At 44.1% G+C, this 26,382-nt stretch overlaps 1 protein-coding gene across 2 annotated transcripts in view; it reads right to left on the bottom strand.

The window, feature by feature from the left end:
* The window catches only part of ASTN1 (astrotactin 1), a 345,625-nt gene that overhangs the window by 55,651 nt on the left and 263,592 nt on the right, over positions 1 to 26,382 (bottom strand). For both annotated transcript variants that reach the window (XM_043486036.1, XM_043486035.1), the window contains exon 16: positions 23,647 to 23,835. In XM_043486036.1, the coding sequence (XP_043341971.1) occupies positions 23,647 to 23,835 (189 nt within the window). The remainder of the gene's footprint in view (positions 1 to 23,646; positions 23,836 to 26,382) is intronic.

Below are 26,382 nucleotides of genomic sequence, written 5' to 3'. Positions count from 1 at the left end.
CCTTCTAGCATTTGTGCCAACCTCCCCACTTCCACTCCTCCCCATGGTTACCCAGAGCCACACACAGGAGGTATCGCTTGACCCTGCAGGTGATGGTAAGCTTAGAGACACAGTTCTCTCCGAGTTGCTAACTCCTTTCTTTCTCTCCTCACCATTGTCAGCAATGATTTTCTCTTACAGGGCTTCTTTACTGTCTACTGTTTTGAGGCAATTTTATGAGCTAGAGAAGATGGAAGGGAAACAGGAGTTACCACAGTCTCTTATCACCTGGTAAGATGACTGCAGGTGGTGTCAATCCTTCTTTGGTCACCTTCTTTTTCTGAACAAAGGCCAAGTATCCTTTAGATTGTCTGTAGAGTTGTTCACAAATGTAGGATCACACTGGATTCCACATATGACACTGGCAAGTTCATCAGCCAGTCAGTCTATGTCTATTGGGGCCTCCCCAGTAGCTCGTCAGTAAACAATAGGCCTGTGATGGACACAGGAGATGTGGGTTTGATCCTTGGGTTGGGAAGATCCCCTGGAGGAGGAAATAGAAACCCACTCCAGTATTCTTGCCTGGGATATCGCATGGACAGAGGAGCCTGGTGGGCTACAGTCTGGCCATAGCATCACAAAGAGTTAGACACAATTGAGCACTTGCACGACAGCTATTAAAGATGTGTTATGTGCCCAGGACTGTGCTAGGTACTATGGGGAGCTCTAAAGTATGAGACTGACCTCAAAGAATTTGCAATTCTACCTGGACTATCAAGATAAGAAAACATAAGGATGATAACAGAGCTACTCTCTATTATACATCGTGGCACTCTGTAGAACACTCTACATGTATCCTGTCAAGCAAAAAGCAAATCTAGACTAAGTAGGGCGTGCCTTATTCAAAAAGACTATTGCAAGACATGTCTATGCTTGACTATGTGTTGTGTTTGTACATGCTCGATCATGTCCAACTCTTTATGACCTCAGAGAATGTAGCCTGCCAGGCTCCTCTGTCCATGGAATTTTCCAGGGAAGAATACTAGAGTAGGTTGCCATTTCGTACTTAAAAAAAGTAGAAGTGTTAGTCGCTCAGTTGGTTCGACTCTTTGTGAATCCGTTGACTGTAGCCTGCCAGGTTCCTCTGTCTATGGAATGCTCCAGGGAAGAAACTGGAGTGGGTAGCCACTCCCTTCTCTGGGGGATCTTCCCAACCCAGGGATAGAGCCCAGGTCTCCTGCACTGTAGGCAGATGCTGGGATGGGTTAAGCACAAGCTGGAATCAAGATTGCCAGGAGAAATATCAACCATCTCAAATATGCAGATGATACCACTCAAATGGTAAAAAGTGAGAGGAACTAAAGAGCCTCCTGATGAAAGTGAAAGAGGAGAGTGAAAAAACTTGCTTAAAACTCAATATTCAAAACACTAAGATCATGGCATCTGGTCCCATCACTTCATGGCAAATAGATGGGGGAAAAGTGGAAACAGTGACAGACTTTATTTTCTTGGGCTCCAAAATCACTGCAGATGGTGACTGCAGCCATGAAATTAAAATATGATTGCTCCTTGGAAGAGAAGCTATGACAAACCTAAACAGTGTATTAAATAGCAGAGACATCACTTTGCCAACAAAGGTCTACCTAGTCAAGGCTGTGGTTTTTCCCCATGTACAGATGTAAGAGTTGGATCATAAAGAAGGCTGAGGGTTAAAGAATTGATGCTTTTGAACTGTGGTGTTGGAGAAGACTCTTGAGAGTCCCTTGAACTACAAGGAGATCAAACCAGTCAATCCTAAAGGAAATCAACTCTGAACATTCACTGGAAGGACTGATGCTAAAGCTGAAGCTTCAACTGGCCACCTGAGGCAAAGAGTGGACTCTTTGGAAAGGACCCTGATGCTGGGAAGGATTGAAGGCAGGAGGAGAAGGGGGTGACAGAGGATGAGATGGTTGGATGGCTCAGTGACTCAATAGACATGAGTTTGAGCAAACTCCAGGAGCTAGTGAAGGACAGGGAAGCCTGGAGTGCTGCAGTCTGTGGGGTAACAAAGTATTGTTGGACATGGCTGGGTGATTGAACAAGAAGAAGACATGGCTGGGGGAGACATGCAAGACATGACTGTCATAATAGAGGGGGATGATTACAATTGGCAGGCTCTGATAAGATTTGCCAACATCTTGAAGTTACAGGGGAAAAAAAAGAGTTTTTCTTTTATAGAGAAAAGTAAACAAAGCTAAAAAGAACCACATGTAGGGAGGTGGTGTGAGACCAGTCCATTCTCAGGAGGGGCTGTATACTGGCTCAGGCTGAAGGTGGGTCAAAGTTCAGGAGCCTGAAGGAAGGAGAGAAGCGTAACCAAAATTCAATTAACAAGCATTTTGTTCTGATCGATCAGTGATGACAGCAGTTCAGCTAATCATTTATATGACAGAGAATGGGAATTTCGAGGGTCTGTGTCTGGACTTGTCATTGATAAACAAGGAGGGCATCTGTGACTCTCCTAAGTCTAAGTGGGAAGGATGGTTCTCTGCAGCAAGACATCTTGCAGAATGTGAAAGGATGACTGGATTTCTTAAATATCCAGGTAAGGGTTAATGCTGAGATCAGTCCTCCATATTGACCTTTGTGGCTGGTGCTGAAATTGTCCCTCTTTTTAAAGATGATAAAATTGAGCAACAGAGAGGTTCATTTCTCTGCCCATGCTCACAAAGATCTCACTAGAAGAGGCAGAACTTATCCCCAGGTCTGTCTGACTCCAGGGTATCCAATCAGTCCTTTATCACATGGCCACGATTAGAACTTGTTACAGGAGTTTGAAGAAGAGGGGTTATCAGTGAGGCCAGAGAAATCTCAGGAAGCTTCATGTTCAGTTGCTCAGTTGTATCCAACTCTTGTGACCCCATGAGCTGTAGCCCGCCAGGCTCCTCTGTCCATGGGGGTTCTCCAGGCAAACAAACTGGAGTGGGTTGCCATGCTATGGTTGGAAGAATGCTAGGAGCTGACCAGGAAGTTAGGACAATGTGGAGTATCCTGGTGGGGGCAGAAAGGTCAAAAGTAGAGGTAATGGGAGCCAAGGAGGCCATTAGAGAGTTTAATACTGTGACACAGAGGTGTTGACTGGAAAAATAATGAGCATTAAAGTTACATAGATAAAGTAGGGCCATATTGAATGGGCTCCTGAAGAAGCAGATTAGGTTGTTTAGGCTTGAAGCAACAGTTAGTAATCAATCTTTGCTAAAACTAGGGCAGGAAATAGCATACAGGATGAAAACAGCTGAGGAAGATGAGTCAGGTGGTGAAATGTAGACTGACTTTGAATGAATGAGAAACTAGACGCAAAAATGACTAGCCAGGGGGCTGTAGTAACAATAAAAACTTGGAGGTCTGGGGATTGGACTGGGGTGAGCCAGAATGAGGGGCAAACCAAGGGAGTATTTCAGAAGAAATGAGGATTTGATGCTGGGTCTGGAGAGCTGAGTTTAAAAGAAAAGCTCTACCTTATTAGAAATAGCATAACTATAAACTCAAGGCTTCCCAGGTGGCTCAGTGGGAATGAATCCACCTGGCAATGCAGTAGACCTGGGTTCAATTCCTGGTTGGGGAAGATCCCCTGGAGAAGGAAATGGCAACCTACTCCAGCACTCTTGCCTGGGAAATCCCAAGGATAGAGGAGCCTGGTGGGCTACAGTCCCTGGGGCCGCAAAGAGTCGGACATGACTGAGAAACTAAACAACAAGCTACAAACTCAGAATTTTTCTAAGTAGTTCTCATAGAACTTCTCTTTTTTAGGATCTGTTAATATCATTACTCAAAATAACAGACAGACAAAAAGATATTCAATCTCTCATGTGAGGGAGTAACCTGAGTGAAAGTTAAGCAGGTTTTTGGTAAATCTTCAAAAAGCCTTTAAAATTCTCATCTGTATTGCAAATCTCTGAGAAGGAAATAAAGCAGCCAGTGTTGTCAAAAATAACTTGAACATGAAATTCATGTCGTGCAGAAAATATTGTAGGACTTGTGTGCTACAGAGCCCATCTTGGAAAAACACCTAATGGTTACATTATTGAGGACCTACTAGGGACTGATGTTGAAGCTGAAGCTTCAATACTTCAGCCTCTTGATGCGAACAGTGGACTCATTGGAAAAGACCCTGATGCTGGGAGAGACTGAGGGCAGGAGAAGAGGGAGGCAGAGAATGAGATGGTTAAATAGCATCACCAACTCATTGGATATGAATTTGAGCAAACTCTGGGAGACAGCGGAGGACAGAGGAGCTTGTTGTGCTGCAGGTCCGTGGGATCACAAAGAATCGGACACGACCTAGTGACTGAACAACAACTAGGGACCAGGGGCTCTGCCAACCTTAAGACTCTTAGTGCTGACAGTTCTCTGCAATATTCTCTTTATCCCGCTTTGCAAATGAGGATTTGTTTTAAAATCACTCAGTCACTGATTGGGGAGGATTTAACTCCCCAATCCTCCTCCCTCTGCATCCGGCTTCCTTCCACATCACAGATACACAAGATCTTCAGACTCAGACTTCCCCAGCTTTCTCGAGAACACCTGATCACTGCATTTTGCTGAGCTGCTTTTGACAATTTCTGAACTCCTTTCCTGGGATGCAGGATTTCATGCATCACAAGACTGCTGATGCCAGCCACCAATCTGTTGGCATTCACCTGCCGTTACACACAGCTTCCGGTGGTATCATTTGGATTTTAGATTACTTCTCTCCCTTTGTTCCCCAGAACCTGACATCTATAAACATGACAACACCGGCAGAAAAGGGCAGGAGGAACAATCTCCAGCTTCGTAATGGGGGCTGGCGTGATGTGCGGAGGAGAGGGAGGGTGCGGATAAGGTCCTGATTCTCAGGCAGCCCTGGAACTGACACGTACCACTCTAGTGCTCGCAGTCGCCGCCATCACACACTGCTTGGTGTTAAATTTAGAATAAAAGCCAATTAAAAGATAACAAGGAAACATATGCTCGGGATGGTAAGAATCTGAGTGTTTATAGAAACATGACCTCCAGCTGCTGCAGGAAAGCACTGGTGTGTTGTATAAACCTGAATCCTGCCTGCCTTACCCCTTCTCCATCTTTCACCCATAGCCTGAACTCATCTCTGCCCAGATGGCTTGCAGCAGAAAAACTGCAGTGATTTTTACTGTGGTGGATGGACTAACTTGTGTCTGAAAATCAGAGATCAGGTAGATCACTGCTCAATGTTTTTTTCTGTGCCAGGCCAGATGACGGGGTCTGGGCTGGGTTGGAGGAAGTGTTGGCATCATGCCTTGAGCTGGGTTCAAGGTGTTTCTACTTGGAGTTCCAGACAAAACACTGGCTACTAGTGACATAAGGATGCAGGCGAGTAGGTAGGTTTTCCATGCCACCCTGCATCTCCACAAGGCACGCCTGCAGCTCACAAGCCCCTAAAAAGGGAGGCACTGCTCGGATGGACACCCCAGAAAGGTGAGTTTACTACCTTTGGCATCCTCCACCATGTCAGCATTTGTAAGCAAACAGTATTATCATGAAAAGCAAAAATTCTGCTACTCTGCAATCCAAGTCAGCTCAGTTTAATGTCTGGGCTAAAGAGTTTTCAACTCCTGCTGTTCCATACTGGGGAAATCACAGCAGGAGAGCCAGGTTTTCCATTTCTGCCTACCTAGGACATTTCCAGGGCTGGGCCTTGCCATGGCTGACCATGTTCTCACCCCCCACATCCAAAAAGTCACCTATTAGCGATGTTTCCAAAATTACTGTCACATCCACCCTACACTCGACATTTCTTCCCCCTTAGTCCAGACCTTCAGCAGTTCCCATCTGGTCTTCTCCAAAATTGTCCTGACTGGTCAGCCCATCTCTAGTTTGCATGTCAGTCATCCTCGATATTGTCCAGGTATACGTTTCTAAAGCATGGTGGGAACACATCCTTTCTCTGCTGGAATTCTTTAATAACTCCCAAACCACATTAAGATAGAAGTAGGTCCTTCAAACCTCTTTAAGATAGAAGTAGAACAGGGCTTGGCCAGTGGGCCCTTTACAGCTCCCTACCAACCACCCTCCCTACCCCCAACCCTGCCTCCGGCTGTCCCGTGCATGCCAGGGGCACTGTGTCATCTCATTCCTTGTGTTTACGTGCCCTGCCTTTTCCCACTTAGAACACCTTTCCCCTAGAGGTTGCCTGTCATTGTCTACCCACCCTCCATCTTTTTGGACAGGCAACACTCCAGGAAGTTGTCACAAATCGGCTCCAGTCTGGGCTAGGAGCCCCTCTTCCCTGCTGACTGTTCTCCAGCCTCATATAGTTCTTATCACATTATGTTGCAATTTCTGGTTTACTGGACACCCTCCCACATAATTTACAAACAGCTTGAGGGCAGGGCCTGGCTCTCACTCATCAGCGTATTCTGGACACTTGGCGTAGGAACTGGCTTTCAGTATTCTTTTGGCAGTAGGTATTCAGTGACTGTTTCTTAAGTTGTGGAAAGGAACTCTCTTCCCAGGACTGGGATGGCAAAGTAAGAAGTGGGCAGAGTAAAGATTTTATTTTGTTTGCTATTATGCTAATCATGCCTAGTAATAATAAAATTACTGTTAAGAGTGGCCCATCTCAAGTAGAATCTGGCAGCCTTATGGGAGGGGGTGTTTATCCTGGGACAGCACTGTGGGATGATCCAAAATTCAAAGAGACACATCCAGTCAGTAGAACAAGCATCCCAAGCCCTCCTGATTTTTAATACATTCAGAAAGTAACTCACAGATCTGCGAGACAAGGATGACGAATGACCAAGCTTGGGCTCCACTCCTGGTTCTGCCACTCTCTGGGTGACCACAGACTAGAGTCTGCTCCTCCCCCGGAACTGGGGGTGCAGGACTGTCAGTGGGAGGGGCAGGGGCACCCTTCAAGAGCACAGGGTTGGCAGGCAGACGTCCGGTGTGGGGAATGGTTCCGCCACTCAGGGCCCCGAGGATCTGCGGCAACGCACTCACTCTGGAGATGCCCTGAAGGACAGGGTTCTGCTTTGCACAGCGCCTTTCATGGCTTCACAATTCAAAGGGAAGCCATTGTGAGTGAGCACGACTCACAAAGACCCTTCGCCAGACGAGGATCATAACACGAACCTACCTCCTCGCTGCATAATAGTGGGGAGAAAGGTATGAGCTATGCGAAAAATACTAATCATTGAAGTTCCTGCACATATTTCACCAGGGCCTTTGCAATGACAATAATTTATGATTTTCTAAGGGAGCACTGCCCTAAGGCTACAATGTTTGACGTACAGATCTCAGTCAGCAGGACAAGACAGCCGTCCACTGTCTTCCTCACCTCAGCCTTCCTCGGATCCTCCTACCTCCCTGCTGATCCCTCATGGTCTCCTTTGCTGAACTACCCCTCCACCTGCCACCTTCACCTGGCCTCTAACCATGCAAGCAACTCAGAGTTTGGGCCGGGGCCCGCTTCGATTTTCTGTCTTCCTCCCCGGGTAAGATCATCCAGGATGCTGGTTGAACTCTGCAGGCTCCCACTTGAAACTCCAGCACCGACCTCTCCTCTGAGCACCAGACCTGCACAGCTAATGGCCTACTTGACTTCCTCATCTGGCTGTCTCCATGGCAACTCCAAGTCTGCATGAAGCTCTTCACTCCCCACCCTTCCCCAACCTGTTCCATCCCATCACCCCTCAACATGTCAGCAGTGCTCCAGCATCATCAGTTGCCCAAGCAAATGTCTAGAAATGATCTTGACTCTTCTTCCCTAGCTCCTCTCTCTCCCAGATTCACCCTGTCTTCAAGTTTCTCTATGCCATAAACAAACCTCGCTCTGTTCTTGCCTCTCCAATGTCCACTGCCCGGGTTCCTGCTTTAGGTCCTTAGTTGATGTCCTTGCGTCCACACTGACCTTCCTCAAAGCTGTTCTCTACCCAGTGCAGGATGGATCCTGACACACAGGTATGCCTTGGGCACTTGCCTCCATGACTCTGCCCAGCCATCCCCATTCTTTCCAGCTCCAGCCAGGCCAAGGTTTCCTCACTCCCCAGGTTGTAACCCCGCTAGGCCTCCCCACCTCAGTACTTTGCACTGGCCATTCCCCCTTCCTGGGATGGCTTTCCTCCAGCTCAGCCTCCAAGCTCAACATAAACGCCACTCACATCCTCCCGGATGACCCTTTCTAAAGTGGACACTGCCTTGCCACCCTCTGTCACTACACCCACATTACCCTCATAGCTCAAAGTTTCTAGCATTTTGTTTATTCTTTACTGACTTGTTTATATTCTGTCTCATCCACGTCTTCTCCATGAGAGCAGGAATCAACTTCCTTCTACAGTGCTGTTTGCCCAATGCCTACACAAAGCAGAACCTCAATCAATATTCACTGAATGATAAAATAGTTTTTAAAAAATGACTGATTGAACTATAATTGGTTTCGATTTGTTTTTATGTCCCCTCCTTCTTCAACCTCCTTCCCACCTCCCACCCCGTCCCACCCATGGCTGATTCATGTGGATGTACGGCAGAAATTAACACAATATTGTGGAGCAATTATTCTCCAATTAAAAATAAATAAATTTATTTAAAAATTTTGCTTTTATGTTTATCTGTTCATCATTAATGATCTTTACCAGCCCAATGAATGCAAGATTCATGATCTACACAGGACCTAACACATGGATTACCCTCAAAGGGAGATACAATGGAAATGCTGAAAAAATAACACTTCTTTCTACCCAGCTCTGTAAAAGAATGCAGCGACTGACCAGTAAAGCTTGGGGGCTGCCATCTCTTGATTATCTACAGCCACATTACCATGATCAGTATTGAATGTGAACACTCTGTGAGCAGAGTCTGAAGTAACAGCTATGGGGAGATGCAGAGATGTGGGCAGAGTCTCTGCTCTCTTTAAGAAGAAGGCAAAACAGACTCAGTGAAAATACATAAAGCCACAAATGCCCCCAAACACATCAATATATATAGAACCAATTACCACAGTAATCGACTAGACTTGCAATAAATTGACAAGAGGGACCATAGCAGTCAGGGTGGGCGACAGAGGCACACACAGAGTGACTTTATAAGCTGCCCCTGTGGAATCAACCTGACTAAAGAAAAACCCCAAGGAAACAAGAAAATGTCAGGGGAGTCTAGGCTATTGGCTGACCCGATTAGGTTGTTTTCCCCTGTCACAGGCACTCCCATTTCACCTACAAATCACATATTTTAACTGGCAGATTTATTGAGAAATTGCACTGGAGAAATGCTTCGACCTTTCTTTTTCTTTCTTTGTTATTTTGTTGATCAGCAAAAGAAAAATATTTTCAAGTCTTTTGAACCTGCTTTATTTTTGCAGTTGCTCTAAACCAAGGGCTTCTGTGCTATTAGATTCTAACTCTGTGGAATGTATCCCATCCCCTGCCAGACTTGACCAACTGGATGGGCCTTGTGTGGTTAAGTCTTTGCCAAGCTCTCTATCCCTTTCCAGTCACGTTAGACTTTAAGGGGAGATGGGTGTGACCACTTCCTGGAGCCCCGGGGCATGAACTCTGTTTAGGGAGGTACCATCCCCTTCTCTGGCCTCAGCAGGAGGATGCCAGACCACAGGTAGTCTGCACACAGCCCTGCACAAAGCAGCCAGCCAGTGGTGTGGCCATCACACATGACCAGGGAATGGTCCAACCTGGTCCAGTAGCCCCTCTCCCCAGGAAATGGCACTACCATGGGTCTTCCATCTAAAGCGCTCCACACCTGTCTCTTTGCGTCCCATCTTCAGTGTCTCACAGATTGCTCCTGGGGGCAGCAGCCACCTTGAATGTGGGTACTTTGGCAGTAGACAAAATACACACAGGCTGAAGGAACTTTCCAAGGAATGGGATGAACTCTCATGGTGAGAAGTATGTTTGGGACATTGCAACAACTTTCTCTGCCTCTTTTGTGGGTCAAAGAAAAGCCCAGAGAGGGCTTCCCTGGTGGCTCAGATGGTAAAGAATTCACCTGCAATGCAGGAGACTTGGGTTTGATCCCTGAGTCAGAAAGATTCCCCTGGAGGAGGAAATGGCACTCCAGCATTCTTGCCTGGAGAATCCCATGGACAGAGGAGAATGGCGGGCTAGTCCATGGGATTGCAAGGAGTCGAACACGACTGAATGACTAACCCTTTCTTTCACTTTCTTTTCAGAGAGTTCAATCATGCTGTCCCACAGATGCTAACTAGCCAAACAAAGAGAAGAAGTAAGATGAGGCTGGCAAAAGAAAGAGTTTGCTTGGCCTCAACATCTAGAATCCCACAGTGGGCCAGGAGCCTTCTCTTACTACCCATGATGTCTAGCACGGCATTGATCTACAGCAAATGACATACATTTCTGAATGAAGGCATACACATCATTACCTTGCAGAGGAACTCACAGCCTTCCCTCACGGTGCTACTAATCAAGGTCTACGTGCTCTTGACTCTGCTGGCATCAATATATCAGCAATTGTGTCAAAGTATACTAGGGAATTTCTTAAAGGAAGTTGATCTGATTGGAAAACTATCTTCCTCTCATCAGTAACAGAGACAGAAATGATGTATTCTGGGGCCTTTGACTGTTGTGACATTAATCAGCTTCATTTTGTAGTGTAGCTGGCAGTTGGGGCCACATTCAAAAATGATGTCAACTACTCTCATTTTTTTCTAAATTAATTACTTACCTAATCCTTTTTTTTTTTTTTTTTGCTGATTTCCTTGACATTAGTTTTTTCTTATGTATTTTTAATTTTTCCTCTTAATTTTCACCTTTTAGTAATTGAACCAACTTCCGAAGAGTTCCATGAGATTCAGGGAGACAGTCTCTGATGACAGAGGGATGCAAACTAGTAATAAGTAGTGGCCAAATGGATAAGCTTAGATGAAAGGGGTTTGTTGATTTGTTGGTTTAAGTCAATGTAGTTTTATGTCTTGTTTTGCATTCCTAGTTGCTTTTAAAAAAAGTAATGATAGGAAAGGTGGTAAAAGAAAAACTATTGTTGGCTCCTATAGCATTAACTGGTAGTCAGAAACTTGAAATAACAATCATATATTGGAGGGCCACACATGGATTTGCCCCAGTTCCTAGTATATAATTCCAGTCCTACCTTGTGTTGGTCACTCAGTTTTAAAGACTAGCCTGTTCTTCCTGTGCCAAATCCTAGGACATGACATAAATCCCGGGACAGGGCAAGTGCATGACGTCCCCCACACGAAACAGTCAAACCTGGAGATATGTGAGAGGGATGATAAGAGGGAGGACTAGCCAGGGCCTGAAGGAAAAGGTGTTTGAGGCGATGCTGTCTTAGACAACAGGCTGCTGTTTCCCTTGGAAGAGGAAAAGGAGGAGACAAAAGTATGGCATTCACTCACTTACTCAACCAACATTTACTGACCGCCTGCTAGATGTCATGCCTGGCATTATGTGTTGCAAGAGATGGGGTAGGAGTAGGGAGTGACCTCGGAGATTCGTTAGCTGTACCCCTACCTTTCAGAAACTGTTGACCCCCCTGTGCCTCTGAGAATACAAGAGTATTCCTCTAAAGCACATTATGAAGGGAGAATAGGAAAAACTAGGAGCCAAACAAAAACATAGAAACTATTAGTCTGTTATATCTCAACTCCAACATCCACTTATGCTGAAACTTGGGTTGTTACTAGAGCCAAGGTCTCACCTCTGGGGCTCAAGGGGAACCAAAGTCTGCATCCGTATGTGGCCGGTGCAAGCAGACACTGCGGGTTTGGAGTCAAAAGTAAAGGGGAGGCTGGTGCAGCTGGACGCCTGCATGGACCTCCCCCTTCGGAAGATGCGCCTGACAGCTCCTTTGCACTTAAAAAAGCAACAACACCCGGCTGCTTATCAAAGCTTCCCAGGGGTTCTTTCCACAGAGACCACATTTTTATAGCCTCCCTTCCCCCATAAAAAAAAAAAAAAAAAAAATCCCTCTCCTATGGGTGGGGCTTATTTCCTGGTCTTTTCTCAGCAAAAGAGCTATATAACTGGGACTGAAAATAGCTCCCAAAAGATGTGATTCTGGTCTTGATTTTTGTAATGGAGGTTTGGCTTGACGTTCCTGTTCCACTGGGCTAGTTAGTGATTTGTGACTTCTAAAAGACACAGCAGTGTTTCTAGGAAGAACACATTTATCCAGTTTTGCTCCCTGACATTTTGATCAGCTGCTATTTTGTTCAAAAGTTAGTGAACTGAACTGAAAATTTTATTGAAATAATGCTAGTAATAATAATAGTGCTAATAATAAGTCAAAATGCATAGAACAGTTACAGGATGCTAGACACCCTGTTTCATAAATAATTATTGTATCCGATCCTTAATTGTAAGCTAAGTATCAATAGCCCTATTTTACAGACAGGGAAAATGAGGCTCACAGACATTAAGTAAACTTAATAAAAATTCTGACGCCTATCTGTCTGACTTTAAATTCTCACTATAAACAACAGAATTAAACTCCTTCCACTGCAGTATCAGTTGACTTAGCCTATTGAACCTTGATCCAGGCCTTATTAAATGCTGCATTCTATTATTATAGCATTCTATTATCTATTCTATTCTATTATTCTATCTATTATCTATTATTCTATTTCTAATATGTAGAAATAATTTGCCATGTATATAGAGTCACAGAGAACTAAAAGTAAAAGAAGCTCTAAGTATTACCTAATTCAAGTTAGTTATTATACAGACGGGAAGATGATTTTTATAGAGGGTTAAGTAATTTACCCAAGGTTAGCTGGCTGGCTAATGGCCCAACTAAGCGCAATAGCCCAGGTCTCCTGACCGCTCCCCACCCCCTCCGCCCCCCGAACCGACCCCACCCCCACCCTCAGTGCTCTTTTCCTCAAGACACTGCCTTAGAGTAGGATGGACTATAATATAGATATATTGCACTTAAGACACAAGACATCCATCCCCCCAAATGCAGAAAGCCCAAGTGATGTCAAGTTCATATTTCCACCTTGGTGCAGAATTTCCCATTGCCTCATTACTTATCTTGCAATTTCCCCCCATTTTTTGGTGCAGAGATAAACTATTAGTTTTGTTATGGAGACCATAACTTAAGTCTTAGTAAGTATAGGAATTGTACTCTTAAACCTGCTGCCATATGCTTATTTCTCTTGGATCAATAGCACCATGGGCAACCCACTGAGAACTGATCTACATTGTGGATAAAAGAAGTGGGGGCTAAACAAACAGATCTCAGCCTAGCTTGCAGAATTTAGGAAACAGCAAGTTTGGCTAGAAGTAGAGTTTCTTCTCTTCACAGTCCACCAGAGAATCCAGGCCTCTTTCTTCTCAGTAATAGTGGTTATGAGTCTGATATTTACTAAGTAAATTCTATATGTGCTACATGATGCTAGAAGCTATGAGAATTCAAAAACTTATGAAGCCTTCTTTGCATTTTCTATGTCCCCTGCCTGGATTGTTCAGTTCCTAGATCTTTGCATGATTAGCTCCATCTGCCAGATCTCACGGAGAAGGCAGTGGCACCCCACTCCAGTACTCTTGCCTGGAAAATCCCATGGACGGAGGAGCCTGGTGGGCTGCAGTCCATGGGGTCGCTAAGAGTCGGACACGACTGAGCGACTTCACTTTCACTTTTCACTTTCATGCATTGAAGAAGGAAATGGCAACCCACTCCAGTGTTCTTGCCTGGAGAATCCCAGGGACGGGGGAGCCTGGTGGGCTGCCGTCTATGGGGTCGCACAGAGTCGGACATGACTGAAGCAACTTAGCAGCAGCCGCAGTCAGATCTCAGCTCAAACTCCCCTATCATTGAGGCCTTCTCTGTGCCTGCCATCTTAATCAGCACCCCTTTCCCCATCGTCCAGTCACCCTCTATTACATCCTCTGATTTTAGTTTCTTCATAGTATCTATCACTGTCTAGAATCATTGCTGTCATTTATTTGTCACTTGCCACTTTCTTTCTCTCTTCACTAAGATATGAGCTCTGTAGAAGCAGGAATTTTTTCTGTGTCATTTGCCATTATATGCAAAGTGCCTAGACCAATGTTCAGATATAGAAAGAAATGAATAAATGAATGAATGAGCCCATCCTCAGGAAGCAATCCATCAAGCTGTGAAGGCAAAAGCTTGCATATTTTGAGCAGCTATATCCAGAAAGCTATATAATCAACTACTAACTTGTATATTATGGACAAGATGTCACTATTGTCAGGCCCATCATTATATGAAAGAAGTTCGATATCGCCACCAGAATTGTCATCCCATCAACTAAAATACTAGCCAGGTTAAAATATGAAACTCTAATAATTTTTTATTTTGAGAAGAAAACAAGTGGGGGACTCAAACACTATTTTTTAAAAATAGAATCCTTGAGATAGTAAGATGAGGATAGTGTTGTCTATAGTACAAAGTGATTAAAAAAAAAAAAAAAGCTTATCACATTTAATCCTAATTGTTGGCATGTTTCCAATTCCTTTCAGTGCCCAAAGACTTAAGACTGTTCAATTCTGCACACAAGCCTAATAATCAATGGCTTAATCGGAGAAAAGTCCTGGTCCAAAGTGAAAACCATTCAGGCCTGTCCTACTCTCTGTGACAGACTGTCCTCTGCAGAGATGGCACTGGGACACAGCCCTAGAGCCCACCGTGCCACGGCTCCTGTGCTGAGGTTCCTGCACCAGCTAGGATAAGCAGGATGATGAAGGAACCCACACCCTGTTGGTCTCCGAGGAGAGAATCTAGCTTTGCTATTTGGTGTCATCCAGGAGCTTGTTAGACATGCAGAATTTCACGCTCCACCTCGACTTACTGAATCAGAATCGCCATTTCAAGAAGATCCCAGGTGATACACAGGCATATTAAATTTTGAGAAGCACTGCTACACAGGAAAACAAACACTCCGCCAGAAACTGGGTTGTCATCGTTGATCGTGGGCCACCACCCCTCACCCCCACTCCCAAAAAATCAACACCAACCAACCAAAAATCTAGAAAACTCAAGGTGAAAGGCAATAGATTCATCATGAAGTCTAACCATGGTTGACATCTGGCCCTGCGGTGGTGACTTTAGACCAGTGACTCGGCTTCAATTCCATCTTGATCTCACTTCCATTTTGTCCACTAACCTTCCCACCTTCAATCTCTTCTTGTGCCATTGGCAGGCAAAATAGCGTGCCGCCATTTGCAATGTATCTTGGTAGGTGAAGGCATTTTTCTTGTCCTCACTCAGTCACTTACTGCTTTGGTGACCACATGCAAGTTACTTAAGCTCTCTGAGGCTTTATTTTCTTATCTATAAATAGGGAAGGTAAGACTTAAGTGATGTGTATGTCTGGAGGGCTTCCCAGGTGGCACAGGGGTAAAGAATTCACCTACCAATGCAGGAGACTCAGAAGACTTGAATTCAATCCCTGGTTCAGGATAATCCCCTGGAGGAGGAAATGGCAACCTATTCTAGTATTTTTTTTTTCCACTCTAGTATTATTGCTTGGAGAATTTCATGGACAGAGGAGCCTGGCGAGCTACAACCCACAAGGTCACAAAAGACTCAGACATGACTGAGTGACTGAGCACACATGTTTGAGGGTTAAATGAGAAAAGCTACGTAATAGGCTGTTTGGTAATATTATTTTGATAACTTCTTCCCTCAACCTACAGATCCAGTTTACTCCAGACTCTGCACCAGAGCCTGGGGACTTGAAGACTCAAATTAAATCCTCACACATATGTTTCAAAAAGCTTAGATCCTCCTGGAAGCTGCTGTTTATGACACCACCCGGCTCAGCATCAGTAGCACCTTCATCAGGCCTGTCTGCCTGGGAATGCCATAGAACAGCTGTTTCCTCTAAATCCCCTCTCTACTCACTACAGGGTTTTGCATGTAGCAGGTCCTCAGCAAACATTTGTTGAATGAATTAATTAATCATTGAAAGAAAATAGCTATATGCTATAATCGCTTTGCTATTTGAGTGCTAACTTTGTCATTGTAAATGTATATGAAAAGAGCCTTCGCAGCTGGTTTGTAACCCTGGGGTTGTAACACATAAAGTATTATACAGACGTAAGTTATTCTTCACTGGCTTTCTATGTTCTGCCTTTAATGTAACAGGGTCTTGTGCCATGTAGCACAGTTACGCCCATTAGCCTATGGACCACACCAGCTTAAAATACACCAGACTAGGTCTCTGCTGACCAACTCTCACAGACTGGATCAGATGCTGATGACTGATTCAGCTATTGTTTTTGCTTCAGCTATGGCCGAAATCTGTTCACTGTCTTGGGCAGATGAACCAACTGAGTCTTTCTTGGCTTCTATCCACCCAAAAACTAACTGATGAAAAGTGGGAAAGGTGGCATTCTGTGTGGTAGAAATACAATGTCATTCAGGTGGTTTACTTCTTTCTTTGACTCTAACCTAACTTAAGACCTCTCAGAGCTAGAGAGTCCCCTTAAGGGAAAAACTCTCAGCTTGTATCTTGGAAGAAGAGGAAGATGTTCTTCTTGGCTTTCCCCATGGAAAGGAAGCAACTGGCTGGAAACCAACCAATCAATGCCCCCACCCCCTGACCATTGCCTGATCCCCAGTAGATTATGGACTAGAAGGTACAGCAGAAAGGAAGAGCTTGCTGCTGTTGCTGCTGCTAAGTCGATTCTGTTGTGTCTGACTTGGTGTGACCCAATAGATGGCAGCCCACCAGGCTCCCCCATCCCTGGGATTCTCCAGGCAAGAATACTGGAGTGGGTTGCCAGGAAGAGCTTGCTTATCACCAACTGTCACCCAGATAACCCCACGGATATGCCCCAAAAGCAATGGCAAGGAAGAGCTATACCAAAGGTCAGATCTAACATAGCAATGAAAGTGACACTGGAAAAGAAAAGGAAGAAAGACCCAAGGAAATCCACTCCCAAATGGAGTACCAAAAGAGAAAAAGAAAGAGGAAAGAGAGAAAGAAAATATTCTGAGCTTAATGTGTCAGGTTGAGGATTAAAATTAAGCCCGTGGAAGTTCTTCTTTGAAGAAGGTTCCACCTTTTTGGTCACTTTTCTGAAATCTACAGATCTATGCCTCTTTTTACTGGTTTCTTCTGAAGTAAGAACAAAATAAAGGATTTACTCATTTGACAACAGTAGATGCTAATTATACGCCAGGCACTGTGTCAGGGGTGAAGACTCAAAGATTAACAAGAAATGATCTTATGTTTTGCACTTCCTCCCAGATTTCTATCCAGAGTTCAGCTCTTTGTAAGTACAATGTGTGTTTTGTCCTTTTTTCAGTTAACTTGTACACACACCATGTACACACACACACACACATACATATGTAGTACAAGAAAGGCTGTGCATGTGTGTGTGTTGCTCATTCACTTCAAACATGTCCGACTCTCTGCAACCTAGGGGATGTAGCCTGCCAGGCTCCTCTGTCCACTGGATTCTCCAGGCAAGAACACTGGAGTGGGTTGCCATGCACTCTTCCAGGGGTCTTCCCTACCCAGGCATCAGACCCACATTTCCTGTGCCTCCTACATTGCAGAAGAATTCTTTACTGCCGAGCCACCAGGGAAGGCCCTGAGAGAGAGGCTAAAGATTATATTTATATAGATGGGTATATGCATATTTTTATATACAGCATTTTTGAAACAGACAAGACCCTAATATATCTACTTTTCTGCAACTTGCTTTGTTCACTTCCAAACGGTTAGGAACAGAGCATCTCTGGACAGATAGATAGTAAACTGTAGTAATGGTTTCCTGGTTGCCTCTGGGGAGTGGAACTAGATTACTGGGAAATAAGAGTGAGAAGATTTGTTTTTCACTTTATTCTGTTTTATACATTTTGCATTTTTTAAATAAACTTTTTAAATTACAAAAGTCAGGGAAATATGGTACATGCTTTCAAGTCTATTATCACGGGAGACAGTCATACAGGGAAATGACAATACAGGGACATGTGAAGAGCACTGCTAAAGGATATAGATAAGGGACTCTAAGAGCATAAAACAGGAAGCAAAGAATTCTGACTAGTGCATCACGGGAGACTTGGTGAAAGTGGTGACGTTAGAACTGGCTCTTGAAGAGCAGGAAGGAGGTGATATAATGTAGGTAGATAGAAGACAAGGTTGGGCGGGCTCAACAGTGTGGAATGGCTCAATGCCCTCTTCCAAACCAGTGGGAATCTTGACCTTGGACCCAGAGTTGGGGCCTGACATTGGGTCAGGGTATCATTTAACTGCAGATGCCAATTTATGGAGCTGAAGTTGGTGATTAAAAGACAAGCAAGAAACAGAAATCATAACCAGGAAGACAAACCTGCAGATCCTAAGGGCCTACGCAGAGCATAAGATCCACCCAGAAATGAGACAAAGGAACAGACACTAGAGAAAAGTGTTTCAAGGGAGGGGGCAAGAGAGGGGCCCAGGAAAAAATTTCTGAGTGAGAAAAGTAGTTGTGGAAACTTTAGAGCACATACCTGTGGTCTCTGAAGCAAGAAGGGAATCTCAAAGCCTAAAACTGTAGGAATCAAATGCAATCGTTTTTGAACTGATGCCAGTAGTCTTGCGCCATCAGAGAGGAGGAATGCTCGAGGTAGGGAACGGTCAGTGACACAATAGCTGGAGCGGGCAGAGGGGATGGGAGGCTAAATGTTTGCTCCTAAAGATGCCCTGGTCCTAATTTCTAGAACCTATAAATGTTACCAGTGATTGGCAAAAGAGACTGTGCAGATATGCTTAAATGACGAGTCCTGAGATGGGAAGAGTATCCTGCATTATCTGGTTGGGTCCAACATAATTAAAAGGCTCCTTATAAGAGAAGGCAGGAGGAGTTAGAGAGACCATGTGACTCAGGGACTGGAGTGATGCCCTTTGAAGACGGAGAAAGGAGACACACCAAGGGATACAGGTGGCCACTACAAGCTAGAAAGGGCAAGAGAAGGCAAGGGGGCAATTCTCCCCTAGAGCTTTCAGAAACTGGCCTCACTGATACCTTGAGCTTAGTCCACCAAAACTGATTCTGGACATCTGGTCCCAGAACTTTCGGGAATAAATGTATGATGTTTTAAGCCATCAAGTTCATAGTAATTTGTTACAGCAGCCACATGAAGCTAATACAGGGAGTGAAGCCAGGTTCGTGCTGTAAGGCATTAGTGAAAGGCTTCAAGCTGAAGAGTCAAGTCATTAAAGGGCATTTTAAAAAAGATAACAGGTGGTGAATTGTAGAATGGACTAGACAAGCATGAAACTGAACAAAAAGAGGCACATGAGGATGCTACTTCAATATTTCCTATGACAGCTGATACTGTAAAGAGATGCAATTTTGAGAAATGGCAGGAGAAGACACCTGTTAAAGAAATATTTAGGTGATAAAAAAAACACAAAACTTTGTAAATGGTTGAACGTGGAGGGTGGAGGAGAATATAAAGAAGGGCTCCTCACTTTATATTTTGGCCCATCAATGTGGTTCACGAATCTACTATGTGATTTACGAAGCAATGTGGTTCACGAATACAGAGAAAAGACATGATCATGGAATATCCAGATAGAAATGGTAAACACTCACAGACAAATGAGTTTTTTAATTTCAGGGTGAAAGGAAGGATTTGAGCTATGGGTTGAGGTAGATACAGAAGAGAATCACCTGGTATCAGTGAAGATGAGATGAACATTAAGGATGAAATCCTGAAAAATGACCAAAACGTAAGAGATTTCTTTAGAGGAACGAGGGAAAAAAGAATAAGAAATAAAGGCCCAAGATTAATAAAGAATCTGAACAGAATACCATCAGGGACACCAAAGGAGAGAATTTACAAAAAGGCAGACTTGGCTAATAGGGACAAATTCTTCAGCCGAGATGAGATAAAATGATAGTTCAGTTTTAGTTTAATTTTCTATAGAATAGAAAACAGAAACTCTGCTTAGGAAGTCCTTCGTTTCCTTCTCTGGAGTTAATTCTGTAGTGTAACAGGGTTGGAAGCAATTATTTGAAGAGTGAAAAGAAGTTGAGGAAATAGAGAAAAGATGTACAAAAGACTTGCTTAAGAGATTTGATTGTGGTGTGGTGGCACTAGTGGTAATGCAGGAGTGCCAATGCAGGAGATGTAAGAGATCCAGGTTCAATCCCTAGGTCAGGAAGATCCCCTGGAAGAGGGCATGGCAACCCACTCCAGTATTCCTGCCTGGAGAGTCCCATGGACAGAGGAGCCTGGCAGGCTATAGTCCAGGGTGGCACAGAGTTGGACACAACTGAAGTGACTTAGCACTGCACATGTTGAAAGGAAACGGTGATAAAAGAGTTGCATGTTTATAAAAAATTTCATTTTTTTGAAAATGAAACTCAGAAACTCAGGCTGAAGAGGTTGTAGAGATTAAAAAGGAGGAAACCAATGAGCGAGTGAAGACTAAGAGGAAGCAGAGATGGAAGGAAGCAAGGGCACAGATGGAGAGATTCAATTGAAAAGGAAGAACTTACTACAGTCACTGAGGCATGAGGGCAAAGGATGATAAGGAACATGGAAGTAAGTGTAGAAGTGGAGAGATTGAGGTTGGAAATTTTCAATTCAGATAGTCTTTATATGCTCTGTGCAAAAGAAGAGAGACTAATCTCAGACAACGAGAAATGGAAAGTATCTTTTCTAACTGGAGTTCCAGTCAGACTTATCTGAAGACAGTGGAAGTGTTAGTAGCTCAGTCATGTCTGACTCTTCGAGACCCTATGAACTGTAGCCCACCAGTCTCCTCCATCCATGGGATTCTCCAGGCAAGAATACTGGAGTCGGTTGCCATTCCCTTCTCCAGGGGATCTTCCATGACCCAGGGATCAAACCTAGGTCTCCTGCATTGCAGGAAGATTCTTTACCACTGAGCCACAAGGGAAGCTATCTAGAGACAAGTGGTCCTAAATATTGGTCTGACCAAACCATATAGTAGTTGTATGACACGTAAGTGTCCACTGAAACAAAGGCTGTCTTTTGAAGATCTGGTCAAAAATATCCATCTCTAAGGACATGCCTCGTGGTCCAGTGGTTGAGACTTCACCTTACAATGTGGGCTCAATCCCTGGTCGGGGAGCTAAGAGTCCACATGCCTTGTCACCAAAACATAAAACAGAAGCAACATTGTGATACATTTAATAAAGACTTTAAAACAGGTCCACATCAAAAAAATATATATCCACCTGTGAATTCTCATCAGTCAGGTATACCTAAACCACTTCATGCGTCCATGATAAAAGCCACATAGGAAGTCACCATGTGAGAAGGGCCTTTACCACCACTCCCACCACTAACAGCGGCAGCAACTTGTTGAGGGATTGTCCTGTGCCCAGCTCTGTGCCAGACCCTGGGATTTTAAAGTTGAATAAGGCATAGAACCCACCTTTGAGAAGCTGCACAGTGATTTAAAGAAAGAGAAGGAAAGTCTTTAACTCAAATGCCTGACCTGAGAAAACCTCTCACATGAAGGGAGACTCCGAGGATCTATAACGTGTCAGAGCTGGAAGGCACCGTGAGAGCTTTACAGGGAAGATGCTGATAGTTAATTGAGTAAACAAAGTCGCCTGGCTGATTCTAGACTACCAACCCTTAGTCCTATGATCTTTCCATTTCATTTCACCCCTGACAAACCTCCTTTCCTATTCAATCCATAAGCAATTTTAGGTACCTAATCATAGGTACAAAAGCAAAGAACAGAAAACCCCTTTTCACTGGAAAGTTTTAAAAGTTAGAGCAGGCAAGAACCTATAATCAAAGGACTTGAGTCTAAAAAGGTGTCACTTTTATGTCATGGTAGGTATAGTCCTCTCAGAACACCTGTCACCACTAGTGTATAAATTCCATTTTGGAACAACAGTCCCCAGAGTGCAGAAAAGCAGAAGAAAATCTTCCTTTGTCTTATGTACTTATAATTCTTAATCAGTAGCAGGCTTCATGCTTTTGGAATAAAAAGAAATTAGTGCCTAGAGAGAAGAAAAATATTTTAGTGTAAGAATCAGACCCAAGGATAAGAGACGCACAGTAGGTAACACAGAGGTCAGATTTAGGGGTCAGCTGGGGGGTAGGTATATGTGGACAACTACAACAGATCAAAATAGACATACTAAAGTGGTTGAATATCTTTTAATATCAACAAAAAGCAAGGGCTGATATACATCATATTTATGGGAAAATAAAGCTAACAGTTGGACTGTGACAAAACTAGCTCCTGTGTGCAAGAATGGCTTGAGATTAAGAGGGATAAGGGCATAATGCCAAGGCTATGGACAAATGTTCCTCTTGGGCTTAGTAAGGATATTACAATGCTCAGGAGAGATGCAAGGGGCAGAACCAGGAGTTCTGAGGAAGGTCAGACTTGCATCTCCCAGCTGTCCCAGAGCCTGGCAATCCTTGAACCACTGGCAAACAGCAATGGGGGAGGGTTTAGCCCTTTGGTTCAATCAGGAGGCTCTGGCACGGAAACATAAGAAAGTTTTGCCAGCTGGAACAGGTCTTATCAAAATGTGCTTACATTATACTCCTTTCTTGGCAAACTGGAATCAGAATAATTTTAAGATGTTGACATTTGAATGGAGACAAGAAGCCTGTGGTTGTGTCTTTGAGCTTACAGGAATCAGGACGTAGTGGGGGACGGGAGAAGAAGTCTGCAGCCCAGGCACGAGCCTCTTGCCTCTTTTGGAAGAAAGCGTCCAGCGGAAGGAGAGGCTCTCGTGCCTCAACTACCTCTTAAGCAAGACAAAACAGAAATCTGTGTGCAGCTCAGAGAACCAAGAGCATCTAAGCCATGGGAGCACATTTTCCCCACTGCAGCCCTGCTGACAGCAGAGAGTCCCTAGTCTCAGAGGGAAGCTTGGTCATCAAATCTTAGCTTGACCTACTTCTTGAGTTTTCATTGTGCTCATTTCATCACTTGCCCTTTAACAACTCACACCTCCATAATTTGGCCTCATCAGAATGCCGTGAGGATAAGCTCAGATGAAGAAATTCCATGAATGGCAATTCTAAACCAAGTCTTGCTCAATCAGAATACAAATTTGCCAGCCAGTACTCCTCCTCCACCAGAAGGTGAATTCAAAAGGTTTGAGAAATTCCAGTTCCTTATACATACTTGGACTGAATACTAACGTGCCATCAAACACTGGACATTTGTGAGACTGTTATCCACAGCTATATAAACACCTGCGGCAACGGAGATTTCCTCATAGCACAGAGCAGCAGGAAAAAATGCTCCAAAATACAGGGCAGGATGGAGTGAGAAGGGATTTGCTATTCAGTTAGTTACTGGAAGGGGTTGCCAGCCAGCACAGGATGGGATTGCTGGGGACAGGTAGTGACGGGGAGGCTGGAAGGCTGTTCTTTCCTCCCTACTGCATAAGAATAATCTAATACATTGCCTGTGCTGTGGTAGCAGGATGCATGGTGGCTGGTAAAGACCTTTAGATGACTTTCTCTGTGTTAACCAGTTCAGTGACCAGATAGCTTTGACTCTATCCTGTATCTAAAGTTTCCCCAAATACCTCCATTTTGATATTTAGCTTTAGTAACCAGACCTTGCCAATTCAAAGGATGGGAAAGAGCATTGAGGCGAATTAAACCTTCACCTGCAGACTCCCTGCATTTGGTCCCATGGAGGCATGCAGGCGGCCAGGGCTTGTACGGAACATAGAACTTGTCAATGAGCATGTCACTCACCTTTGCTGATGTCTTCATACTCCAGCCAGAGTCGCCGCTGCACCTGCTTGTTTGGGTACCAGATAGAGCAGGATTCCTCAAAGCCATAGATAGCTTCCTGGATGTAGTGGTTGCCAAACTGGTCCAACAAGGCTACAAAATCCCCACGAGATGTAGCCCCGTCCAGGGAGTGGAGAGCGTTGCTGAGGGCTATGGAGAAACATCACCCAGGATTAAGAGTGAGGATTCATAATATGGGTATCCCAGATTCTCAGGCCTTCCAGCCTCAAATCTGCAAGTGACACGTAGCCCAAAGTATGCTGGAGAGCTGGCTGGAGCTATCAGGTGAGTATTTCCAGGTAGCTGAAGCAGACATTTCAGTTCCTAAAAGAATATTTCTCTAAGCCAATTGGTTGTTAACTTTGTGCAAGTTGAGTAAAACATTGTCACATCTCTACCACCCACCTGCTTAAGTCAATTTTTTTTTCAAATCACAATCATGACATTAAATCAACTTAGTGAGCTCAAATAATAGCATTAAAAATGAAGGAGAATAGCATAGTTTAAAATAGAAACACAAATACCAGCAGAGAACATTTCCCATCAGAAGATGAAATATGGCTTCATGAAACTTTTGTTGTGTGTATGTGGGTGTGTGTGTATGTATAAGGTCATGGTGTAAAATGTATTCTAACTGTGAGTAGGGACCAAAAAAGTCTGCAGGATTTTGTTCTTCATGCAGAGACATTGGTAATGGAAAGACAATGGAAGACGAATGATAAGGAAAGTCACTAAAACACTGCTTATATCTATTTAGAAAAAAAGTATATAAAGACTGCTGCTACTGCTAAGTCACTTCAGTCGTGTCCGACTCTGTGCGACCCCATAGATGACAGCCCACCAGGCTCCCCCGTCCCTGGGATTCTCCAAGCAAGAACACTGGAGTGGGTTGCCATTTCCTTCTCCAATGCATGAAAGTGAAAAATGAAAGTGAAGTCGCTCAGTCGTGTCCGACTCTTAGCGACCCCATGGACTGCAGCCCACCAGGCTCCTCCGTCCATGGGATTTTCCAGGCAAGGGTACTGGAGTGGGGTGCCATTGCCTATATAAAGACTAGAAAATGGCAAATGGAAGAAAGAACCTGTTGGCCGCCTCACTCACCTCCCCAGACAAATCTTGGATTTGCTTTCCCTGTTTAAGAGAATTATATATGTCAGAAAGATAACCTATGGCAAAATTTTCAAACCCAGTATCTTCTCTGACCAACTTTGTACAGCCTTACTTTTGACACACTTGTGTCCTGTCAGGGCAAGGCAGAGCCTGGCTCAAGTTTAAGACCCCAAGTGCAGACACCCATATCATCCATGATGCCATGTGTGGCTTAGAAAAGCATATGGCAGCAGAGATACCCGGCTGTTAACCCCTGGTGGGCATACAGCATCTGGGCTGAGTGCCAACTGAGTATGTGCTCAGGGTAGGGTCTCTACTGCCATGTTTTTCTAGAATGTAGAGTAGCTTAGCTCATTCTAGGTGTTTTCTGCACTAGCAGATTTTACTTCACTAATAATCCCTTCTTGCCAAGAATTCTGGTGATAGAAAAGATCTAAACCCCTGCGTGTACTCTGGAGATGTTCTATATCCTTAATGCCTCTTCTGTCTCTCTGCATCAAGATTTACCTTTAGTGAGTATATATCTCACCGCTCTTTCCCTCTATCCCTGACCTTCCATCTCTCTCTCTCATTGGCCCTAATGCTCAGCCTCCCTGTTGCCAACCCTGAGTCCTCTCACCCTGTCTTGTCATCCTGTGTCAACAAAAGCATTCAGCTCTGCTCCCCCTTTCACTCAACACAGTGAAGCCAGACTCTGGAGCATAAAGCTCAGGTATGGAACAGTCTTATAGCCCCCGAGCAAGGAGCGGAGTCACCTTCTTCTAGTCCATGGGGCTGAGGTGAAATAGGGATGCAAACCTATGTGAAGGCGGATTTGTTAGATATTTCCACTTTTGCAAACTTCACAGTGGGATGGCTCAAATGTTAGGAAAAACTTGACTCAAGGCATTTATCACTAAGGTTTGAAGAATACTTACACAAGATGCCTCACTGTTCAGTTTTGGAATAATTTATCCTACGTAAGTTTAGAATTCACTAGTCCTTAACATACTAGATACAGATATAAAGACATAAGTATGTGCATGTGTGTGAATGTTATATATATACACACACATATATGGTAGATAAATCTATATCTATCTATCATGCTTACTTACTGTTTAGAAATCTTTGTTGTGTTGTTTAGTCACTATTGTAGCCCACCAGGCTCCTCTGTCCATGGGATTTCCCAGGCAAGAATACTGGAGTGGGTTGTTTTCTATATTTCTTCACCACTTCCTCTTTATTGCTCTCTTTCCCGTATTTCTTTCAACAGATAGAACCTCTAAAGTATACTCTTTGCATTTGGAAAATTTTATTCTGTCAATTTATAAAAAGTCTGCTTTTGTATGACCCCAGGAAAAATGATAAAGTAGGTGCTTATCTTCCATGGTTCCCACACTGCCCTTTCCATCTCTTCTATCATCCAAGATAGAACTTGCAATTTAATCTATGCTAAGAAAATGATCCTATTCCAGCCATTTGCCCTGAAGGGTGAATCGAGTGAACAGGTTATAGATCTTGTGGAGTGGCTACATTTTTGGACGGCACCTTCAACATGGATAAAAGGTTTGTGCCCTTGGGAAGGAACTCCACACCCCAGGGGTG

Source organism: Cervus canadensis, chromosome 13 (genome assembly GCF_019320065.1).
Source record: "Cervus canadensis isolate Bull #8, Minnesota chromosome 13, ASM1932006v1, whole genome shotgun sequence".
NCBI lineage: Eukaryota > Metazoa > Chordata > Mammalia > Artiodactyla > Cervidae > Cervus > Cervus canadensis.
The sequence above is the reverse complement of the archived record's forward strand: the minus strand, read 5'-3'. Positions and strand labels throughout refer to the sequence as shown.